Source organism: Tamandua tetradactyla, chromosome 2 (assembly GCF_023851605.1).
Source record: "Tamandua tetradactyla isolate mTamTet1 chromosome 2, mTamTet1.pri, whole genome shotgun sequence".
NCBI classification, from domain to species: Eukaryota; Metazoa; Chordata; class Mammalia; order Pilosa; family Myrmecophagidae; genus Tamandua; species Tamandua tetradactyla.
In genome coordinates this window covers 92,231,706-92,255,505 of record NC_135328.1, presented here as the reverse complement: position 1 = coordinate 92,255,505, position 23,800 = coordinate 92,231,706, and the positions used below count along the sequence as shown (strand labels likewise).

Sequence of the window (23,800 nt, the reverse complement as noted above, 5' to 3'; positions counted from 1 at the left end):
TAGCCTCTTAATTCTATTTGATACCTCTTGGCCACTGGGCCACTGATGTATTATTTTGTTACTCTTTTCCTCCTTTTGGTCCAGAAGGCCTCATCGATCCCACAGTGGCAGGGTCAATATCCTTCCTGGGAGTCATGCCCCATATTGTGAGGGCAATTTTTACTCCTGAGTGTCATGTCCCACAAAGGAGGGAGGGTAATTATTTTCCTTGTAGAGCTGGGCTTAGAGAGAGACAGAGGCCACAAATGAGCAGCAAAAGAGATTTCCTGGAAGCAACTGTTAGGCCTCGTTATGGGTAGTCTTAGTTTCTCCCCTTCAGAAATAAGTTTCATAAGGGCAAACCTTAAAATCAAGGGCTTGGCATACTTACTTGGAAGTCCCCAATGATTGAAAGGGTACCTGGGATTTCCTTTGGACCTTCAAGGAATTCTACCAGTATTTTTTAATTATCAGCCCACCGTAGTCTGATATGTGTCCTGGTATTACATGAAGCTACAGAATTCCAAGGCCTTGTCCTGTTCTGGACTCCAGGAATTTGGGTTGTTTAAATGAGCCATCCAGACAGGTTGATTTAGATTGTGTTACTGAAAATTTAGGTTCTAGACATAATAAATCTCTCTACCTTTGGACTCATATACTAGGTGAAGGTCTAGAGTACATACACTATTGTCTGTTACCCTGTATTCTGGTTTGCCTTAGACCCAGCCAGACTGGCTTCATTTTTAACTCTAATTAAGGCCTATCTCTTTTATAGTTATTCTAACTGTTATTATATATAGCTATGCTAACTTTCAGGGCTGAGCATTTCATTTCTGTGTCTTAGGTGTCACACAGTTATTCAAAGTTCTGGGGAAATACCAGCTGATACACATCTAGCTCAGTGTCTCAGAATCTAGAAATACATTTGTAACTTCAGACCAAGTGTGGTTTCTGTAAGAATTATAATCTAGGCTCCAGTTTTCTTATAAGTATTTTCTGAAAAAAACCTTACCATATTTGTTCTTCTGTTTCTGGCTTATTTTGTACAGTACATTGTCCCCAAGGTGTATTCAGTTTGTGGCGTGCCTCTCTATGTCCTTTTTGTAGCCACACCATATTCCATCGTGTAAATGTTTTCAATTTGCTATTCTGCTGCTTACTCATTGTACCCTTCGACTTCCTCCATTTTTTAGACATTATGGATAATGTCCAAATTAAACAAACCGTGTCTTACAATATCCTCACTTGGTTGTACAATAAGCTGCTCAGTTTTAGACAATTTTCGTTGGTCCATAGTGACTAAGAACTGATGAACCAGCATCACCAACTAGCAAATCAAAACTACCCCTTATCATTTGTCCCCACCACCACCACCACCAGTTAGTTTCCCTGGTATTGCTGTGGTACTGTCAGTATCTCCCTGTTAACTATTGACCATAGCATGCATTTTTCGTTTTCTCCCTATACCCCTGTAGTATTCACTTTTTGTACAACATCACAACTTTGAAATAGTTCATGCAGGAACTTATTTATAATAGTAGATTTAATCAGTGTACACATGGTACTATACAGCCCCTTTCAATCATATTCACCTTCAATATGATACTGTTACTTTTAACCCCACTAATTAGTTACCATCACTTCCATCCAGGCTCCCTACAGGTATTACTGGCAGTAGAGCCACTTGGGGAGGTTTTCCCAATGAGCAGCTGGGACATGCTGGAGCAGAGGGATGGTCAGCTCCCTCTGTTTGCTCTCAGTAGGGGTCACAGTTGATCTGGCCCACTCTATTCTCACCTCCCAAAGTCTCATTGAAGACCCTCTACAATCACATACTCCCCCCCCACACACACACACACAGGACCATACATTCTTGGACATTCTGTCCTCGTCCCAAATCTCATCCTATGGAACAAGGGTAAATTCAGTCTACCCAACTCTGCATCTTTCCTGAATTAGGTTTTTTTTTTTTTTTTTTTAATTGTGGATTTGCTAGTTGGTGATGCTGGTTCATCAGTTCTTAGTCACTATGGACCAACGAAAATTGTCTAAAACTGAGCAGCTTATTGTACAACCAAGTGAGGATATTGTAAGACACGGTTTGTTTAATTTGGACATTATCCATAATGTCTAAAAAATGGAGGAAGTCGAAGGGTACAATGAGTAATACCAAAAAGCAATAAATTTCAAAGCACACCGCAGCAATTACTTATACAACAGATTTCAGAGTTTGGGATGCGTTACAGTTCAACAATTTTAGGTTTTTCCTCAGGCTGTTCCAAGACACTGAAGACTAAAATAAATATCAATATATGATTCAGAAGTCATTCTCATTTGTTAAATCCTGTCTTCTCTTTTATAACTCTACCTACTCCTTCAATCTTTTTTCAAAATTTTTTATTGATTTATATTACATATTTACATACCGTTTAATCATCCGAAGTATCCAACCAGTGGTTCACACTGCCATCATATAGCTGTGCATTTATCATTACAATCAACTTTTTTTTTCTTTTTTTTTGTGAAAAATGACATATTTACAAAAAAGCAAGTAATTTCAAAACATATTACACCAATTAGCTGTAGAACAGATTTCAGAGTTTGGTATGGATTACAATTCCACAATTTTAGGTTTTTTGCTTCTAGCTGCTCTAAGGTACTAGAGGCTAAAAGAAATATCATATAATGATTCAGCACTCATACTCATTTGTTAAACCTGACCTTCTCTGCATAACTCCATCGTTACCTTTGATCTTTCTCCCACTCTTTTTTTTTCTGTGTACTTTGTTTTTATTTTTATTTATTTATTTTCCTTCACAGCAAAAATATATAGCTTGTTTTATTGTATGCCAAATCATGACAGAAAATATTTCCAGAGTGAAAGACATATAACACTTGCTGAAAGGTAGACTTCAAAGGCATCAAATACAAATTTAGAAAAATAACTAAAATTATTATTTTTTTGCAGTAATAAGAATTTATATACTTGTGCTAATGGTGATAATTGGCACCTTTTTTAAAATTTTTTATTAATTAAAAAAATTACAAGAAACAAGCATTCCCAACACATACACACAGCAATTCACAATATCATCACATAGTTGCATATTCATCATCATGATCATTAGCATCAATTCAGAAAAAGAAATAAAAAGACAACAGAAAAATATAACAAACAGAAAAAAAAAATTTTACAGGCCATACCCCTTACTAATCCCTTTCATTAATCACTAGCATTTCAACTAAATCTATTTTAACATTTGTTCCCCCTGTTATTTATTCTTATTCCATATGTTCTACTCTTCTGTTGACAAGGTAGATAAAAGGAGCAAAAGACACAAGGTTTTCACAATCACATTGTGAAAGCTATATCATTATACAATCATCATCAAGAAACATGGCTACTGGAACACAGCTCTACATTTTCAGGCAGTTCCCTCCAGCCTCTCCATTACATCTTGGATAACAAGGTGATATCTACTTAATGCATAAGAATAACCTCCAGGATAACTTCTCGACTCTGTTTGAGTCGAGAAGCCATTGACACTTTGTCTCATTTCACTGTTCCCCCTTTTGGTCCAGAAGGTTTTCTCAATCCCTTGATGCTGGGTCTCAGCTCATTCTAGAGTTTTTCTCAATCCCTTGATGCTGAATCTCAGCTCATTCTGGGATTTCTGTCCCACGCTGCCAGGAAGATCCACACCCCTGGGAGTCATGTCTCACGTAGACCGGGGGAGGGTGGTGAGACTGCTTGCTGTGTTGGCTGGAGAAAGAGACCACATCTGAGCAACAAAAGAGGTTCTCTTGAGGGTGAGTCTTAGGCTTAATTTTAAGTAGGCTTGACCTATCCCCTCTGGGGTTAAGTTTCATAAGAACAAACCCCAAGACTGGGGGCTATAGCTTTGGTTGTCCCCACTGCTTGTGAGAATATCAGAATTCAACTTGGGGAAGTTGAGTTTTCCCCCGTTCTCACCATTCACCGAAGGGGACTTTGCAAATACTTTTCCACTCACTGATCAAATCACTTTGGGATTCATCAGGGCATCACCTGGACAAACCAACAAAATCTCATATCCTGTACAAAGTTCCATGTACTTAAGGTGTTCAATCAACTATCTACATAGGTTATATTAGGAGATGCACTAGTCAAAGTATAGATTTGTACCAAATATACATTTTTTGCTTTAGTCTCATACATTAGTTGAAATTTTAAAATACTAAGTACCATCTATTTTCAGCACACTGCAGTAATGACATTCTTTTGTTCTTCCTCATGCAAAAACATTTTTTAAATTTGTACATTTAGTCACTATCATTATACACTCTAGGCATTCCTAGATTACACCATCTCAATCTTTATCGTCTATCTTTCTTTGTGATTTCATTTATGCCCCAGCCCTCCTTCCTCTATCGTTCTCATATGCAGCTTCATTCAGTGTTTTAACATAATTGTATTACAGTTAGGTAATATTGTGCTGTCCATTTCTGAGTTTTTATATTCAGTCCTGTTGCACAATCTGTATCCCTTCAGCTCCAATTACCCAATATCTTAGCCTATTTCTATCTCCTGCTGTTCTCTGTTACCAATGAAATATTCCAAGGTTATTCACTAATGTCAGTTCATATCAGTGAGACCATACAGTATTTGTCCTTTTGTTTCTGGCTAATCACACTCAGCATAATGTCCTTAAGGTCCATTCATGTTGTTACATACTTCATAACTTTATTCTGTCTTACAGCTGCATAATATTCCATCTTATGTAAATGTCACAGTTTGTTTAGCCAACTGTCTGTTGATGGACATTTTGACTGTTTCCATCTCTTCGTAATTGTTAATAATGCTGCTATAAACATTGGTGTGTAAATGTCCATTTGTGTCCTTGGCCTCGTGTCCTTTGAGTAGAGACAGCATATAGATGGGTCCTGTTTTTTAATCCATTCTGCCAGACTGTGTCTTTTGATTGGAGAGTTTAATCCATTTTCATTCAGTGTTATTATTGCATGGGTAGTACTTTCTTCTACTGTTTTGCCTTCTGGATTTTATATGTCATATCTAATTTTCCTTCTTTTTACCTTTCCTCATAGTCTTCCTTTCTACACTCTTCTCCACACCTCTCTCTTCTGTCTTTGTATCTGTCTCTAGTGTTCCCTTTAGTATTTCTTGCAGAGCCGGTCTCTTGGTCACAAATTCTCTCAGTGATTTTTTTGTCTGAAAATGTTTTAATTTCTCCCTCATTTTTGAAGGACAATTTTGCTGGATATAGAATTCTTGGTTGGCAGTTTTTCTCTTTTAATAATTTAAATATATTATCCCACTGTCTTCTCACCTCCATGGTTTCTGCTGAGAAATCTGTGCATAGTCTTATTGGGCTTCCTTTGTATGTGATGGATTGCTTTTCTCTTGCTGCTTTCAAGATTCTCTCTTTCTCTTTGACTTCTGACATTCTAATTATTAAATGTCTTGGAGTATGTCTATTTGGATCTGTTCTCTTTGGGGTACGCTGCACTTCTTGGATCTGTAATTTTAAGTCTTTCATAAGAGTTGGGAAATTTTCAGTGATAGTTTCCTCCATTAGTTTTTCTCCTCCTTTTCCCTTCTCTTCTTCTGGGACACCCACAACACGTATATTCATGTGCTTCATATTGTCTTTCAATTCCCTGAATCCCTGCTCATATTTTTCCATTTTTTTCCTATAGTTTCTGTTTCTTGTTGGATTTCAGATGTTCCGTCCTCCAGTTCAGAAATCCTATGTTCTGTCTCTCGAAATCTACCATTGTAGGTTTCCATTATTTTTCATCTCTTCTACTGTGTCTTTCATTCCCATAAGTTCTGTGATTTGTTTTTTCAGACTTTCGGTTTCTTCTTTTTGTTCTTTCCTTGCCTTCTTTATATCCTCCCTCAATTCATTGATTTGGTTTTTAATGAGGTTTTCCATGTCTGTTCATACATTCTGAATTAATTGTTTCAGCTCCTGTTATGTCATTTGAATTGTTGGTTTGTTCCTTTGACTGGGCCATATCTTCAGTTTTCGTAGCGTGATTTGTTTTTTTTGCTGGTGTGTAGGCATTTAATTACCTTAATTAGTTTATTCTGGAGATTGCTTTTACTTCTTTTATCTAGGGTTTTTTTGCTAGATGAATTTGTTGTCTATCTGTTCTTTGACATTCCGTTCAGCTTTATCTGGACCTTTAGCTTAAGTTTTCTTTAACAGAGGAGAATTTTTCAGTTCTTGTTTTCTTGTTTCTTGCCCTGCTTGTGTGGTGCCTTTCCCCCACACACATTTAGGAGGGTCTACTTAGATATTATAGACCCCAGCCAGATTTTCCCAGACCAAACTGGCCTCCTATCAAGAGAAAGAGTCACCTGCGTCGGTTTTCCATGAGGGTGAGACCCAGCAGGTTGAAAAACTTTCCTGTGAAGTCTCTGGACTCTGTTTTTCTTATCCTGCCCAGTATGTGACGCTTGTCTAACTGCAGGTCCCACCAGCATAAGATGATGTGGTACCTTTAACTTTGGCAGACCTCCCTGCTGGGGGCATGATGGAGACAGAGGAGAGGTTGTAGGCTGGTTTTAATGGCTTCAAATTACCAAGCCCTGGTGTCTGAATTCCTTGATGGAGGGATTCTACCTGGGTGGGGCTTCACCCCTCCCCTGGGGAAGGCACAAACTCCAGGTAAGCCCCCAAAAGAGTTCACTTCTGCCTATGCCTTGGGCAGTTGCAGCCTGAAAAGTCCTGCCACTGTACCCAGAGGCAGTCAAGCCTTTGTAGATACACAGCCACAAAAACCTCTGTTTCCTTCTTTTTTTCCCCCCTTTTTCTGTCAGTCCTGCCCCCTTGGCACTGGGGCAAAAATAAGCAACCTCTGCTTTGATGAGGTTCACCTAGGCCTATTTTTAGTAGTTAGAATTTGTTCATTAGTTCCACAATTGGCATTTGATTGTGCCCAGTCCCTGCTGCTGGTAAAGTCCTTTCCTTTCCCCTCTGGGAAGCGGCCTGTGGGGGAGGGGTGCTGGCTGCCGCAGCTTTTGGGAACTCACGGTTCTGGATGGTGCTCGCAGCTGGTCCAGCTGGTCCAGAGTGGGGTACGCTGTGTGTCCGGTCACTATTGTGGCTCCGGAAGCTGTTCTGTACTGTTTCTGGTTATTTAGTAGTTGTTCTGGAGGACAAACTAAAATGCGCACGTTGTTAAGCATTTAAGAGGTATTTGAGCTATGCCCATTCTAACATTTTCATGTTGGATGGGGCTGTTGATGATATAGAATAGGGGGATGGAACTAGTTGATGTTCTGGTGAGGCTGCCCCTCTTCATCTGTGCATTTCAGGACTTACGTGATTCCGGGACCCATCCGAGGGCTATAGGTTTCTGAAAGATTTACCATAGTATATGGAATATATGTAGAATCTTATGTATTGCCCTAGGTGTTCTTTAGGATTGGCTGCAATAATTTTGTTGGGGTTTGGCAAGTTATGATAGGTATCAGTGTCTGACTGAAGCTGCAAAAGATTGACCTCCAGAGTAGCCTCTCAACTCTATTTGAACTCTCTCAGCCACTGATACCTTATTTGTTAGACTTGTTTCTCCCCTTTTGGTCAGGAAGGCATTGTTGATGCCACAGTGCTGGGACCAGGCTCATACCTGAGAGTCATCTTCCATGCTGCCAGGGAGGCTTTCATCCCTGGATGTTATGCCCCACGTAGAGGGGAGGACAATGGTTTCTCTTGCAGAGTTGGGCTTAGAGAAAGAGAGAGAGGCCACATCTGAGCAACAAAAGAGATTCTCCAGAAATAATTCTTAGGCATACCTGTAGCTAGACTAAGCTTCTCCATTACGTACATAAGCTTCACAAGAGCCCTAAATTAGGTCTAAACATGTTTTCCTCATTGTTCAGATAGTTATAATCTCATATTCATTTGTGATATGCTGCTAGATAAATTCTCCATAATTCTGCCACCTGAAGATAACTACCATTAACATTTGTGTATCTCCCTATGACTAAAATTTTTTAAACATTTTTAATTATGAAATAAAACATATATACAGGGCGGGCCGCGGTGGCTCAGCGGGCAAAGTGCTTGCCTGCCATGCCGGAGGACCTCGGTTCGATTCCCGGCCCCAGCCCATGTAAAAAACAAACGAACAAACAAAATACAATAAAACAAGAAAATGTTTAAAAATGTTTCTCTTCCTTCCTTCCATCCTTCCTTCCTTCTCTCTGTCTTTCCTTCCCTTCCTCCCTCTCTCTTTAAAAAAAAAAAAAAAAAAAACATATATACAAAAAAATAAATTTTAAAGTACATTGTAGCAAGTAGTTATAGAACAGATTTCAGAGTTTGCTATGGGTTACTCTTGCACAATTTTAGGTTTTTCCTTCTAACTGCTTCAAGACTACTGAAGACGAAAAATATCAGCAGTCATACTCAATTGTTAAATCCTATCTTCTCTCTTATAACTCCTCCTTCTCCTTTGATCCTTCTCCTGATCTTTAGGGGTATTAGAGCTCTGCTTTTTCTAACTTTTTCATGTTAGAATTGGGTGACGATAATATGGAATAAGGGGATGGAACTAATTGATGTTCTTGGAGAGGCTGGCCCATCTGAATTTTAGGACTTATGTGACCCAGGAACCCATCTGGAGGTCCTACAATTAGATTTTAATGCATGTATTAAAATCACAAATTTTGCTTATAAGGAAACTGATAAATTTTGTGCATATGCATATTTGTTTTTATGAGTGTATTAGGAATACAGTTTGTAATCTGTGTTTTGCAACAGCTGTTAAACATCTTTTCATAACAATCAGTATACTTCAAAACCTCTGTATTTTTTTTTGATATTTCAAATACACAAAATATTTTATTTCCATTTGAAACCACAACAAAAAATTTTATTTCCATTTGAAGCCATGCTTAAAACCATACGTTCAAAAGGAAAATGTGTGGATGCTGTTTTAATTTAATATGCCTAAAATGAAAGTGTTGCATACAAAATTACACACCCTATAGTTTTTATTCAAAACTAAGAAAGTAGTATGAAGTCTATAAAAAGCACCAAAACTCTGAAGCTGTTTTCATTTCCTTCAAAATTTAAAAAAATATATTTTATTTAAGAAAACAAGTAATAATACTTTAAACCACCAAAAATGGGTATCTTAGTTATATTATCCATAGTTATATTTAAATAAGGTATGCAAATAATCATTCTCAAACCTGTGTTTGCACAGTAAGTTTCATAAACCAATTTTAAAAAAATGAATGTGACAAGGAAAAAAGTCTGTGGATACAGATAGCAATATCTTAAATTCTAAATTGTAGCACTAACTTAAATACCATTTTATCAGCTGTCAAAACTTGGATGTTCTCAAAATATCAAATAGAAAATTGTTACAAATATCAACATTGCCATAGTAATGACCTCTGTCACTAAACATTTTCCGAATTTTAGAAAAATATGATACATTTTTGCGATTAACATATGTAATGTTTAACTACCTTAAATGAATATCTTAGTTAGCTTATACATAGGCATATTTAAATAAAATATCTAAATAGTCATTGTAAAGCTTGTTGTACAATATGTTTCGAAACCAATTTAAAGTTAAAGCAAGCAAGGAAAAAAATCTACAGGTACCCTTATCAGAGTTTCTTAAATTCTAAATCTTGAGGGGTACGAGGGTAGTTCAGTGATAGAATTCTCACCTGCCACGTGGTAGACCTGGATTCGATTTCCAGCCCATGCACTTCCCAAACAAACCAACCAACAACAAAAAAATTCAACAAATGGTGCTGCAATAATGGAATACTCACATGGAAAAAGAATGAAATGTGACCCCGTAATATAGCATACCAAAGAAAAAAATTCTGAATTTTAAACACAATCTTAAATACCATTTGATTAACTATAGAAAGTGTGTACATTCTCAAAATATCAAGTAGAAATTATTACAAATATCAGCTTTGCTATAATAGTGAGCTATGCTACTAAATATTTTCGTATTTTTTGTTTCAGGAATTTACTTTATCTGTTATTACTATAGCTGCCTGTAGTTGTTGTTGTTGTTTTCTTTTACCTTTTCTTTTTGTTGTAAAATATAACATATATATATATATAAAGCAAAGAAAGAAAAAAGTAGTATTTTTAAAAGCATACTTCCACAAGCAGCTACAGAATAGGTCCCAGAGTTTGTCATGGGCTACCATTCATTCATCTCAGATTTTTCCTTCTATGTGCTCCAAAACACTGGGGGCTTTACCAGGGTCATAATAACAAAATTGTACAGTATCTGTCCTTTTGTGTCTGACTTATTTCACTCAGCATCATGTCCTCAAGGTTCAACACATTGTCATATGTTTCGGGACATTTTCATCTAACTGCTGCATAATATTCCAATATATGTGTATACCACATTTTGTTTATCCATTCATCTGTTGATGGGCAACTGGATTGTTTCCCTCTCTCGGCAGTTGCGAACAGTGCCATTATGAACATTGGGGTGCAAATATCTGTTTGTGTCACTGCCCTCAACTCTTCTGGGTATACCCTGAGTATCGGTATTGCTGGGTCATAGGGCAGCTCAGTATTTACTTCTCTGAGGAACTGCCAAACTGTCTTCCACAGCAGCCGAACCCTTATACATTCCCACTGGCAGTGAATAAGTGTTGTAATTTCTCCATGTCCTCTCCAATGTTATAGCTTCCTGTTTTGTTTATTACTATCCCATTCTTATAGGTAAGAGGTGATATCTCATTCTTGTCTTGATTTGCATTTCCTTTATGGCTAATGAGTATGAACATCTCTTCATGTGCTTTTTAATCCTCTGTATTTGCTCTTCAGAAAAGTGTGTGTTCATATCCTCTGCCCATTTTATAATTGGGTTGTTTGTTCTTTTGTTATTGAGTTTTATAATTTCTTTATGTACACAGAATATCAAGCCTTTAGCTGATAAGTGGTTTCCAAATATTTTCTCACATTGAGTTGGCTGCCTCTTCACCTTTTAATGAAGTCCTTTGAGGCACAAAAGCTGTTGATCTTAAGGAGTTCCTATTTGTCTATTTTTTCTTTCGCTGCTCGTGCTTGGTGTAACGTTTAAGAAGCTGCCTCCTATTGCTAGATCTCAAAGAGGTTTCTCTGCATTTTCTTCTAGAAGTTTTATGGAACTGGCTTTTACATTTAGGTCTTTAATGCATTTTGGACTGATTTTTTGTATGGGGTGTAACATAGGTGTTCTTTTTCATTCTTTAGGCTCTTAAAATCCATTCTTCCATACCCATTTATTGAGAAGACTATACTGTTCAAGTTCAGTGGGTTTGGGGGCCTTATTGAAGATTAAATGTCCATAAGTTTGGTGGTTAATCTCTGTCTATTCCATTAGCCAATCCTTCTGTGTCTGTGCCAATACCATTCTGTTTAACCACTGTGGCTGTATAGTAAGCTTTAAAGTCAGGAAGTGATCGTTCTCCCACTTTACTCTTCTTTTTTAAGATATCTTTAGCTATTTGGGGCCTCTATCCCTTCCACATAAATTTAATAACTAGCTTTTCCAAGTCTTCAAAGTAGGTTTGATTGGTATTATATTGAATCTGTTAAGCAGTTTGGGTAGAATTGACTCTTTTTTTTTTTTTTAACATGGGCAGGCACCGGGAAACGAACCCAGGTCCTCGGGCATGGCAGGCAAGCACTCTTACCTGCTGAGCCACCATGGCCCGCCCTAGAATTGACTCTTAACGGCATTCAGCCTTCCTATCCATGAGTATGGAATATCTTTCCATCTATTTAGGTCATTTTTTATTTCTTCTAGCAGTTTTTTGTAACTTCGTGTGTATATATGTCATTGACATACCTGGTTAGGCTTATTCCTAGGTGCCTGATTCTTCTGGTTACTATTTGGAATGGACTTTTTTCCTTAGTTGTTACCTCAGGGAGGTCATTGTGTATGGAAACATTACTGATTTTGTACATTAATCTTGTATCCCACCACTTTCCTGAATTCATTTATTAGCTCAAGTAGCTTTGCTGTAGATTTCTCAGGGTTTTTAAGTGTAGGATCATGTCATCTGCAAATAATGAATGTTTTGCTTCTTCCTTTCCTGTTTGAATGCCTTTTACTTCTTTCTCCTATCTAATCACTCCAGCTAGGACTTCTAATACAGTGCTGAATAATAGTGGTGACAGTGGGCATCCTTGTCTCATTCCCAGTCTTAGAGGAAATACTTTCAATTTCTCAGCAATAACTATGATGCTGTGTATGAGTTTTTTATATATGTCCTTTATGCTATTGAGAAGCTTTCTTTTGATTTCTACCTTTTAAAGTTTCTTATCAACCAAGGATACTGGATTTTGTTGAATGCTTTTTCAGTATCAGTCAATATGATCATGTCATTTTTTCTCTTTCGATTTGTTAATAGGCTGTATTATGTTGATTGATTTTCTTGTGTTGAACCACCATTGCATTCCTGGTATAATTATTTTAATGTGGAATTGATGTATAATTATTTTAATGTGGCATTGGATTCCATTTGCTAGTATTTTGTTAAGAATTTTTGCATGTATATTTATTAAGGAGATTGGTCTGTAGTTTTCATGTCTTGTATCATCTTTATCCAAGTTTGTTAGAGTCATGTTAGCATCATAAATGGAGTTAGGTAGCATTCCTTTTTCCTCAGTTTTTTGGAAGATTTTGAGCAGGGTTGGCTTTAGTCCTTTTTGCAGTGTTTGGTAAAATTCTCCTTTGATGCCATCTGGTCCTGGCTGTTCTTTGTGGAAAGATTTTTAATGACTGAATCTCTTTACTTGTAATTGGTTTGGTGAGATCTTCTATTTCTTCTTGAGTCAGTTTAAGTAGTTCTTATGTTTCTTGGAATTTGTCCATTTCATCTAAGTTGTCTTGTTTGTTGGCATATAGTTGTCCATAATATTCTTCTATGATTTTTTAAAATTTCTTCAATGACCTCCCCTCTCATTTGTGATTTTCTTTATTAGCATCCTTTCTCTGTTTTTCTTGTTCTGTCTAGCCAAGGGTTCATCAATTTTGTTGCTTTTCTCAAAGAACCAACTTTTGGTTTTCTTGATTCTTGTTATTATTTATTTTTCTCCAGTTTGTTTATTTCTGCTTTAACCTTTATTATTTCTTTTATTTGTTTTGGGGTTAGTTTGCTATTTTTTCTCTAAATTCTCCAGGTGAGCAGTTAAATCCTCAAGTTTTGCTCATTCTTGTTTTTTAATATAGGCATTTAGGGCAGTAAAATTTTCTCTCAGCACTGCCTTAGCCACATCCCATAAGTATTGGTATGTTTTATTCTCATTATCATTCGTCTCCAGATATTTACTGATTTCTCTGGCAGTTTCTTCCTTGACCCACTGATTATTTAATAGTGTGTTGTTTAATCTCCATATATTTGTGAGAGCTCTTGGTATTTGGTGATTATTAATTTCCAGCTTTATTCTGTTGTGATCAGAGAAAGTGCTTTGTACAATTTCAGTCTTATTAAATTTATAAAGACCTGGTTTGCGTACATGTACACTAGAGAAGAATGTATATCCTCTTGTTTTTGGAGTGTAATCATCTATGTTTGTCAGATCTAATTCATTTGTCCTATTGTTTAGTTTCTCTCTTTCCTTGTTAATTCTTTGTCTGATTGTTTTGTCTGTAGTGGAGAGTGGTGTGTTGAAGTCTCCCTTCAGTTTTTCCCTTGTGTGCCTCATGCACTTTAGAGCTCCTTGATTGTGGACATGCACATTTATGATTATCTCTTCTTGGAGAATTGTCCCTTTTCTAAATATGTAGTGTCCTTTTTTGTCTCTTTTGACATCTTTACATTTAAAGTCTATTTTGTCTGATACTAGTATAGCTACTCCTGCTTTCTTTTGAATACAGCTTGTATAGATCTTTTTCCATCCTTTCACTTTCAAACCTTGAGTCTAAGATGCGTCTGTTGTAAACAGCATATAGATGAATAAAGTATTTTAATCCATTCTGCCAGTCTGTAATCTTTCAGTTGGTGAGTTTAGTCCATTAATGTTCAAAGTAATTACTGTGAAAGTGATTCTTGACTCTACCATTGAGTCTTTTAGTTTTTATTTGTTAGATCTATCTATATATTATTTTCCTTCTCTCTCTTTTTTTCCTTTAAATTACCATTACTGATATTCTGTAGTTCTGCTCTCTACCAGACCTCTCCCTCCTGGCTTTTTTTTTTTTTCAGCTGACAGTATTCCCTTAAGTATTTCTTAAAGGGCAGGTCTCTTGTTAACCAGTTCTCTCAATGTTTCTTTGTCTTTGAAGATTTTAATCTCTCCCTCAATTTTGAAGCATAGCTTGGCTTGTTAATGAATTCTTGGCTGAAAGCCTTTCTTGTTCAGTTTCTTAAATATTTCTTACCACTGCCTTCTTGCTTCTGTGGTGCCTATTGAGTAGCCTGAAATCAGTCTTATGTGTTTTCCCTTGTATGTAGTAGATTGGTTTTCTCATGTTGCTTTCAGGACTTTCTGTTTCTCTTCAACACATGACAGTTTGATTGGTATGTGTCTTGGAGCAGGTGTGTTTGAATTTATTCTATTTGGAGTTTGTTGGGCATCTTTGATTTGCATATTTATGTCTTTTATGCTGGTTGGGAAGTTTTCCCTGATTATATCTTCAACTAATTTTCTCAACCCTTTACTCTTCTTTTCTCCTTCTGGGACACCAGTGATTCTTATATTTGCATGCCTCTTGTTGTCCCTCATTTCCCTAAGATCCAGTTGCATATTTTCTGTCTTTCTTGCCATTTGTTCTTTTATGCACTCTAGTTCAATTGTTCTGTTCTGTCAGCTACTTATTCTTCCTTTTACTGCTTAGAATCTGCTATTGTATGTCTGTGGTATATTTCTAACTTGGTGTACTTAATTTCATTTCTGTGAGATATGCCATTTTTCTATTTAAACCATCCAAATTCTTCATGTTCTATTAGTGTCTTCCTGATAAATCCTTTATTTCTTTATAAATATCCTTGAGTAGTTGTTCCATATTTTGTGTCCCCTCTGAATTTTGATTTCATTTTGGTGAGCCATTTCTGCTTGGATCTTCATGTGCTTTGTGATTTCTGTTGTGTTTGGAGCATTTGCTTATCATGATATGGTTATTTTGTAATTTGGTTTCCTTCACTCTTCCAAAGATTTGTATTTACTTTGTTTTCACTGAAGGTATTCTTTGCACTTATTATTATTTTTTCTCCATCAAATCAAAGTCTGGATCTCATGCAGGGGATATAGTTCAACTTGAGGGTCTGTTAGAAGCTAGGCCTGAATGCACAGATATTTCAGTGGCAGAATGGCTGCCCACCACATGGGAGACCCAGGCTTGACTCCTCGCCTGTGCACCCACCCCTCCCAAAACAAAAGTAAGAGAAAAAAAAGATAATAAAATTAAATAAGAATATAATAGAAATATGAGAAAACAGCAACAAAACACATCTCAACAGTAGTAGGCCCCAGAATTAAAAGGAGACACCCTAAGATATACTGGGCATGCTCACCAAAGGGAGAGAAAATTTAAGAGAACTAATAATAGCAACAATAATAATGATAGTTAATCATATGGAGTAATAAAAAGTAGTATATTAAATAATAGAAAATAAAGTATAAAAAATATAAAATATCTATTAAAAATAAAAATGAAAAAACAATTTTATTATTAATAAAGTACATTGTATAAAAGAATATATTTTTAAAAGGGGAAAAATAAAAAAGAACAGTAAAATATAAAATAAAAAATAAAAACCTAGGCCAATAGGGAGTAAGCCTGCCAGCACTTACCCCTTCTCCCCAGCAGGTGGCTACCCCAAGGTCATCCTCCCTTAGCCCTGTCCCCCACTAGCGTTCTCAGCATGGGGTGGTAGGGATGGTTTTCTCATGGCCCTGGTCCACAGGACCTGTCTCTGCCAGTGGAACTGGGGTACTAACCAGTGCCCAGGGTCAGCCAGCCTACAGTGTTGGTGGCTCTGCCCGGCACTGTGGCTGTAGGGCTGACTAGTCCCTAACCCAGCCAGGTTTTCACTCCCCTTGCCCCAAGGCCCAGCCCCCTGCAGTGGACATTCGAATCTGCTTCCAGTGTCCCCGTGAGTGCTGTCAACTACAACCTGCGCAGGATGATCCCCCCAGCTAGCAGCTGGGTCTAGCTGGGGCAGTGGACAATCAGTTCCCTCAGATCGCACCTCCCCTGTGGTGTAGCCTTCCCTGGTGGGTATCATGGTCATGCATCCACCTTACCCTCCCCCTCCCAATGCCCCCACCATTCTACTCCCCCAGTCTGCCTAAAACCTCTTGTTTCATAGTCATCCCCCAGAACTGCAATCCTGGTCATTTTCTCCCTGTCATCTATCTTGTTTCACAGAGCAGGAGTGAGCTCACTTGACTGCACTCCACTCTACCATCTTGCCACAGAAGTCCTAAATCTTTTCTCTTTTTTTTAACTTGCACACAGAATTTCTTTAATTTTTAAAACATTTATTTGATATTATGTTTCTTAATGGTTTCATTGTAAATACCTCTTCTAAATAAGTATAAATTATGCTAATGTCTTTCTTATGTGTATGTTCTTGTTTATCTTTTATCTACATAGATAGCATGTGTAATATGCATGAATTATTTAGGAAGTACTCATGTGAGGATTCAGGCATAGGCTGAGGGAAAAAATTCTCTTCGTAACCAAGCCTTATCTTCTATAGGATAAAATCTGTATACATCCCCTTATAGCATACATACAGCAAAAATTTAACAGCTGCAAATGGAAAATTTTAATTTTAAAGAATATAGTACTATAGATCTTTTGACTTGCTGATGTGAGATGCTGGCCTGATTAATCTAACTCTGTATTAAAGAAACTTGGATTTTAATACACAATGAAATATTCTCCTTTAGTAATTGTGTATTTGAAAGACCTACCAGTCAGACTCGTTTGTTAAATCCTGTCTCTCTGTTATAATTCCTGTAACAAAACATGGGAGTTTACTTACTTATTCCTAATATGAAATTAAAAGTCAGTTTATTTTAACTTGGATCCCTTTGATATTGCCCATGAAGCATGAAAATAGTGGCAAAAATATTAAACACTTTATGCTGCACACAGTACTTTCACATTCAGTATTGGATCACTCAAAGTAGGTGTTATCCCCATTTTACAGCAACTGATCTAACCAAAGACAAAGCCTTTCCCCCACCCCACCCGCACCCCCACATTGTAAAAGTTATATCTTTTTACAATCGTTTTCAAGAATCAGGGCTATTGGAACACAGGTCAACAGTTTCAGGTGCTTCCTTCCAGCCACTCCAATACACCATGAACTTTAAAGAGATATCTATATAATGCATAAGAGTAAACTCCAGGATAACTTCTCAACTCTGTTTGAAATCTCTAAGCTATTGAAAATTTATTTTGTCTCATTTCTCTCTTCCCCCTTTTGGTCATAAAGGCTTTTTCAGTCCCTTGATGCTGAGTCCCTGTTCATCCAGGAATTTCCGCCCCACATTACCAGGGAGATTTATACGTCTGGGAGTCATGTCCCACGTGGTGGGGGAGGGCAGTGAGTTCACCTGCTGAGTTGGCTTAAAGAAATAGACCACATCTGAGCAACAAAAGAGGTTCTCTGGGGATGACTGTTTGGTATAATTTTAAGTAGGTTTTGCAGAAATACATTTCATAGGGGCGAACCCCCAGATCGAGGACTTTGGCCTATTGATTTGGTTGTCCCCACTGCTTGTGAGACTATCAGAAATTCTCCAGATGGGTTAGTTGAATATTTCCTGTTGTAAAAAAGTCCCCCAGTACCCAAAAGGGACTTTGCAAATACTTCTTTATTCACTGCCCAAATTAATTTGGCATATATTGGGGCATCACACTAACCAGCACAAACCAATAAAATCCAACGCCCTATTCAAGATTCCATATACTTAATTGTGTTCAAGTAAACTGACCATACAAGTTCAATTAGGAAATGTGCTATCCAGAATATAAATTTTGCACCAAATAAACATCTCTCCCTTTGGTCTCACACAGAAGTTGAAGTTTTAAAATACTAACCTGTGTTTGTAACTTGAGTTCTCAAAGTTCACTTGTTAATGTTATCAATGAGACCATACAGTATTTGTCCTTTTGGTTTTTGGCTTGCAGTCAGTATAATGTCCTCAAAGTTCATCAACATTGTTACATGCTTCATTACTTTATTCTGTCTTATAGTTGCATAATATTCCATTGTATGTATATAACAGCTTGTTTACCCACTGATCCATTGATGAACATATGGGCTGCTTCCATCTCTTGGCAATTGTAAATAATGCTGCTATAAACCTTGGTGTGCAAATATGCATTTGTACCCTTGCCCTCAGGTCCTCTGGATATATACCTAGTAATGGGATTGCTGGATTACATGGCAATTCTATACTTCCCTTTCTGAGGAAAGGCCGAACTGCATTTCATAGCGGTTATACCATATATGCAACAGTGCATGAGAGTGCCTCTTTCTTCACATCCTCTCCAGCACTTATCAATTTTTGTTTTTTGATAATGGCCATTCTAGTGGGTGTCAGATGGTAACTCATTGTTTTGTTATGCATTTCTAATGTTGAACATCTTTTCTTGTTCCTTTTACCCATTTGTATTTCCTCTTCTGAGACATATCTGTTCATGTCTTTTGCACATTTTTTAGTTGGGTTGTTTGTCTTTTTGTTGTTGAGTTGAAGAATTTCTTTATATATTCTGGATACTAAATCCTTATCTGATAAGTGGTTTCCAAATATTGTCTCCCATTGTGTAAGCTGCCTTTTTATTTTCTTGACAGAGTTCTTTTTATACACGCGTGTTTAATTTTGGGGAGTTCCTGTTTATTTCTTTTTTCAATATGCTTATGCTTTGGGTATAAGGTCTTGGTGACTTATTCAGTGTCTTTATTGTGCTTGCTTTGTTGGGGCTTTCTGTTTCTTCTCAAGTCAGTGTTGGTTGTTCATGCCTTTCTAGGAAGTTGTCCTTTTCATCTATGTTGTCTAGTTTATTAGCATGTAATTGCTCATAGTTCTCATTACCTCCTTTGTTTCTGCAGGGTTAGTGATTATGTCTCTTCCATCTCTGGTTTTATTTATTTGCATCCTCACTTTTTTTTGTCACTAAGCTAAGGGTCCGTCAATTTTATTGATCTTTCTCAATGAACCAATATCTGGTGTTGATTTTCTTAATTGTTTTTATGTTCACAGTTTCATTTATTTCTGCTCTCATCTCCATTATTTCTTTTCTTTATTTACTTGGGCTTGCTTAGTTTGCTGTTCTTTTTCTGGTTCTTCCAACTAAACAGTTAATTCCTCAATTTTTGCTCTTTCTTATTTTTTAATTTAGGCACTTGAGGTGATTCATTCTTTAACACTGCCATTGCTTGCAGCCCATAAATTTTGATATGTGACGTTTTCATTTTCATTTGACTTGAGATATTTACTGATTTCTCTTGTAATTTCTTGCTTGACCCAATTGCTTGTGTGTTGTTTAACTTCCATATGTTTGTAAATTTTCTGGCCCTCTCTCTGCCTGTATTGATTTCCAACTTCATTGCATTAAGATCTGAGAAAGTGTTTTGTATTATTTCATTTTTTTAAAATTTATTGAGACTTGCTTTGTGACCCAGCATATGGTCTGTCCTTGAGAATGATCCATGAGCACTTGAGAAAAATGTGTGTTCTGCTTTTGTGGAGTGTAATGTTGTGTGAATGTCTGTGAAGTCTAGTTCATTTATCATATTATTCAAATTCTGTGTTTCTTTATTGATCCTCTGTCTAGATGTTCTATCCGTTGATGAGAGTAGGGAATTGAAGTCTCCATCTGTTTTGTAAAGGTGTCTATTTCTCCTTGTCAGTGTTTGCCTCATGTACTTTGGACTACTGTGGTTCAGTGCATACATATTTATGATTATATCTTCTTGTTGAATTGTTCCTTTTATTAACACATAGTATCCTTCTTTGTCTCTTTTGTCTTACATTTGAAATCTAATTTGTTGGAATTAGTATAGCTACTCCTGCTATTTTCTGATTGTTGTTTGCATGAAATATCTTTTCCCAACCTTTCACATTCAACCTGTTTTGTCCTTGGGTCTAAAATGAGTCTGCAATAAACATTATGTAGATGGGTCCTGTTTTTTAATCCATTCTGCCAGTCTGTGTCTTTTGATTGGAGATTTAATCCCTTAACATTGAATGTTATTACTGTGAAGGCAGAACATTTTTCTACCATTTTTCTGTTTGGATTTTATATGTCATACCTGTTTTTTTTCCTCTTTTTACCTTTACTGATAGTCTCGTTTCTACACTCTTCTCCAGACCTCTCTCTCCTGCCTTTTCCTATCTGCCTTTAGTGTGCTCTTTAGTATTTCTTGCAAGCCAGTCTCTTAGTCATAAATTCTCCCAGTGATTGTGTGAATATTTTTTAATCTCCCCTTCCTTTTTGAAGCACAATTTTGCTGGGCATAGAATTCTTGGTTGACAGTTTTTCTCTTTTAGAATCTTAAATATATCATACCACTGCCTTCTCGACTCCATGGTTTCTGCTGAGAAATTCACACATAGTCTTATTGGGCTTCCCTTGTATGTGATGGATTACTTTCCTCTGGCTGCTTTCAGAATTCTCTTTCTCTTTGACTTTTGACAATCTGGTTAGTAAGAGTCTTGGAGTATGTCTGTTTGGATCTATTCTGTTTGTGTTATGCTGCACTTCTTTAATGTGTAATTTTACATCTTCCATATGAGATGGGAAGTTTTCAGTGATTATTTCCTCCAGTAATCCATCTCCTTTTCCCTTCTTTTCTCTTTCTGGGACACTCAGACCACGTATATTCATATGCTTCATGTTGTCGTTCAATTTTTTGAGACTGCTCATATTTTTCCATTCTTTTCCCTATATTTTCTTTTAAGTGTTGGATTTCAGACCTCCAGTCCTGTATATAGTTCAGTAATTCTTTCTTCTGCCTCTTCACATCTATTGTTGTAGTTTCCATTTTTTCATCTCCTCTGTTGTGCCTTTCATTCTCATAAACTCTGTTACCTGTTTTTTCAAACTTTCAAGTTCCTCTTTTTGTGTGCCCAGTGTCTTCTTTATAGTCTCCCTCAACTCATTGATTTGATTTTTGATAAGATTTTCCATGTCTGTTCGACCATCTTAAATTAGTTGTTTCAATTCTTGTATCTCATTTGAAGTTTTGGTTTGTTCTTTTGACTGGGCCACATTTTCAATTTTCCTAGTATGATTAGTCATTTTTTGCTGGCATTTAGGCATTTGATTTCCTTAATTAGTTTATTCTGGAGGTTGTTTTCACTCTTTTACCTATGATTTTCTTGCCGGATGTCTTTGTTCTTTATCTGTTCTTTGACATTCAGTTCAACTTATTCTAGACCTTTAGCATAAGTTCTGTTTAACTGATCAAAATTTTTCCATTTTTATTTTTCTGTTTCTTGTTCTGCTTATTTGGATTTTTTTTTTTTTGAGGAGTCTCCTCAGATATTATACACCCTGCTCAAATTTTCCCAGTCAGTCCCATGTCTCAGGAGTAAAGTGTAACCAGCATCATTTTTCCCTTTGGGTGATACCCAGAAGGTTGTCAGACTTTCCTATGAAGCCTCCACACTCTGTGCGTAGCTTATCCTGCCCAGCATGTGGCATTTGTCTGCCTGTGGTTCCCACCAGGGTAAAGTGATTTGGTGACTTTAATTTCAGCAGACTCTCCCTGCCTCTATATGGTTGAGTCAGAGGTGAGGTTGCAGGATGGCTTTAATTGTTTCAGTTTTCCAGTCCCTGGGAACTGAATTCCTTGAAGGAGGGATTCCACTTGATGTGGGCCCCACCTTTCTCTTCAGGAAGATATACCCTTTAGGGAATTAACTCCTTCCACCTGACAAGTTACTTTGTCTCACAGGGAAGCTTAATTTTACCCTTGACTGGGGTAGTGCTCAAGCCTGAGAGTGCTTCCAGTTCTATCTAATGAGCTGTTAGGAGTAGAAAAAAAGAAAAAATGCCTCTTCACTTAATCCAGCAAAGGATAGGCTAGGCCTACTTAAAATTAGACCTAAGAATCACCCCCAAGAGAACCTCTTTTGTTGCTCAGATGTGGCCTCTCTCAGCCAACACGACAAGCAAACGCACTGCCCTCCCCCTCTGTACGTGGAACATGATTCCCAGGGGTGTGGACCTTCCGGGCAACATGGGACAGAAATCCTAGAATCACCTGGGACTCAGCACCAAGGGATTGAGAAAACCTTCTCGACCGAAAAGGGGGAAGAAAGAAATGAGACAAAATGGAATGTCAGTGGCTGAGAGATTCCAAACAGAGGTTATCCTTACGCATTAAATAGATATCACCTTTTTAGTTAAGGCACAACAGAGGCTGGAGGGAACTGCCTGAAAATGTCGAGCTGTGTTCCAGTAGCCATGCTTCTTGAAGATGATTGTAGGATTAAAAATAAATAAATAATAGGGGGAACAAAGGTTAAAATAAATTTAGTAGATTGAAATGCTAGTGATCAGTGAAAGGGAGGGGCAAGGGGTATGGTATATATGAGTTTCTTTTCTGGTTTTTTAAATTTATTTTTCTGAATTGATGCAAACGTTCCAAGAAATGATCATGATGATGAATATACAATTATGTGATGGAAAAAAAGAATGTTCATATTGTATGGTGATTGGTTTTATTAATAAAAAAAAATTTTTTTTAAAGTCTTATCAGAGCTGGACCCCTACTCTTTGGGTTAGTCAATCAAGAGTTTAAGATGGTATGTGTGTGGCTCTATGTATCTCCATGCTCTGTGTGCCCCCTTTACTAGGGGTCAAGCCTTTTTCCAGTATTTTTTGCTGTCCAACTCAAAAAGCCCCTGGTTAGTTGGTTTGTTTTTTTTCTTTTTCCATCAACACCAGTTCCTCTTTGCCGGGGCAAAAACTCCTACTACTTTTAGTCCTTTTTCCAGGTTTATATGTGCTGGGGGCCTATTTTCTGTAGTCAGAATTTATTAATTAATTCCACGATTGAGCCTGGTTAAGCTAAGCCCTTGCTACTAGTAAAGTCTATTTCCTTTCCCTTCAGGGAACCTGCCTGCCATGCCTATGGTATAGAGGTGCCAGCCTCCACAGCTTGGGGGACTTATGGTGTATGCTGTGTGTTTGGTCACTGATGTTACCTCAGCAGTTGTTGTGTACCATTCCTGGCTATTTACGAGCTTCTCTGGAGAAAAAACTAAATCCCACACTTCACTAGGCTGCCATCTTGCCCTGCCTCACCAGACTTTTTTTTTTTAACATGGGCAGGCACTGGGAACTGAACCTGGGTCTCCGGCATGGCAGGCGAGAATTCTGCCTGTGAGCCACGATCACACCACCCCCCCCGCCCCCAAGACTTTTAAAACTTCAAAGTTCTAGTCATTCAAGCTAAATGTGGCCAGAAAGGGCTTAAGTTCTTATAATTCACTTGGGCACTGAATTTGTTCCGCTTAGATCAGGTAAAGGGTAATGTACTTACTGATTTTTAATGGCCTAAATGAGCAGAATTCACCTGATTATTGGAAGGGATCATATCTTTGCTACTCATTTAGACCTGAAGGTATAGAGTAAAAAAATACTAAAGATTTCTGAAGCAATCATTTATTTTTAACTTATAACTATTTCCTAACAGACATTTGGAACAAAACAGGAGCTGTTAAATTGATGAAATGGTCTCCTGACAACAGTGTCGTAATAGTAACTTGGGAATATGGAGGTCTTTCTTTATGGAGTGTGTTTGGAGCCCAGCTGATATGTACACTTGGAGGAGATTTTGCGTGAGTCGATTACA

General features: G+C 37.3%; 1 protein-coding gene across 4 annotated transcripts in view; it reads left to right on the top strand.

Annotated features, from left to right (window-relative positions):
- Positions 1 to 23,800, top strand: part of RIC1 (RIC1 partner of RAB6A GEF complex) — a 241,998-nt gene that overhangs the window by 155,326 nt on the left and 62,872 nt on the right. For all 4 annotated transcript variants that reach the window (XM_077148249.1, XM_077148250.1, XM_077148248.1 and 1 more), the window contains exon 9: positions 23,642 to 23,786. In XM_077148249.1, coding sequence (XP_077004364.1) covers positions 23,642 to 23,786 — 145 coding nt within the window. The remainder of the gene's footprint in view (positions 1 to 23,641; positions 23,787 to 23,800) is intronic.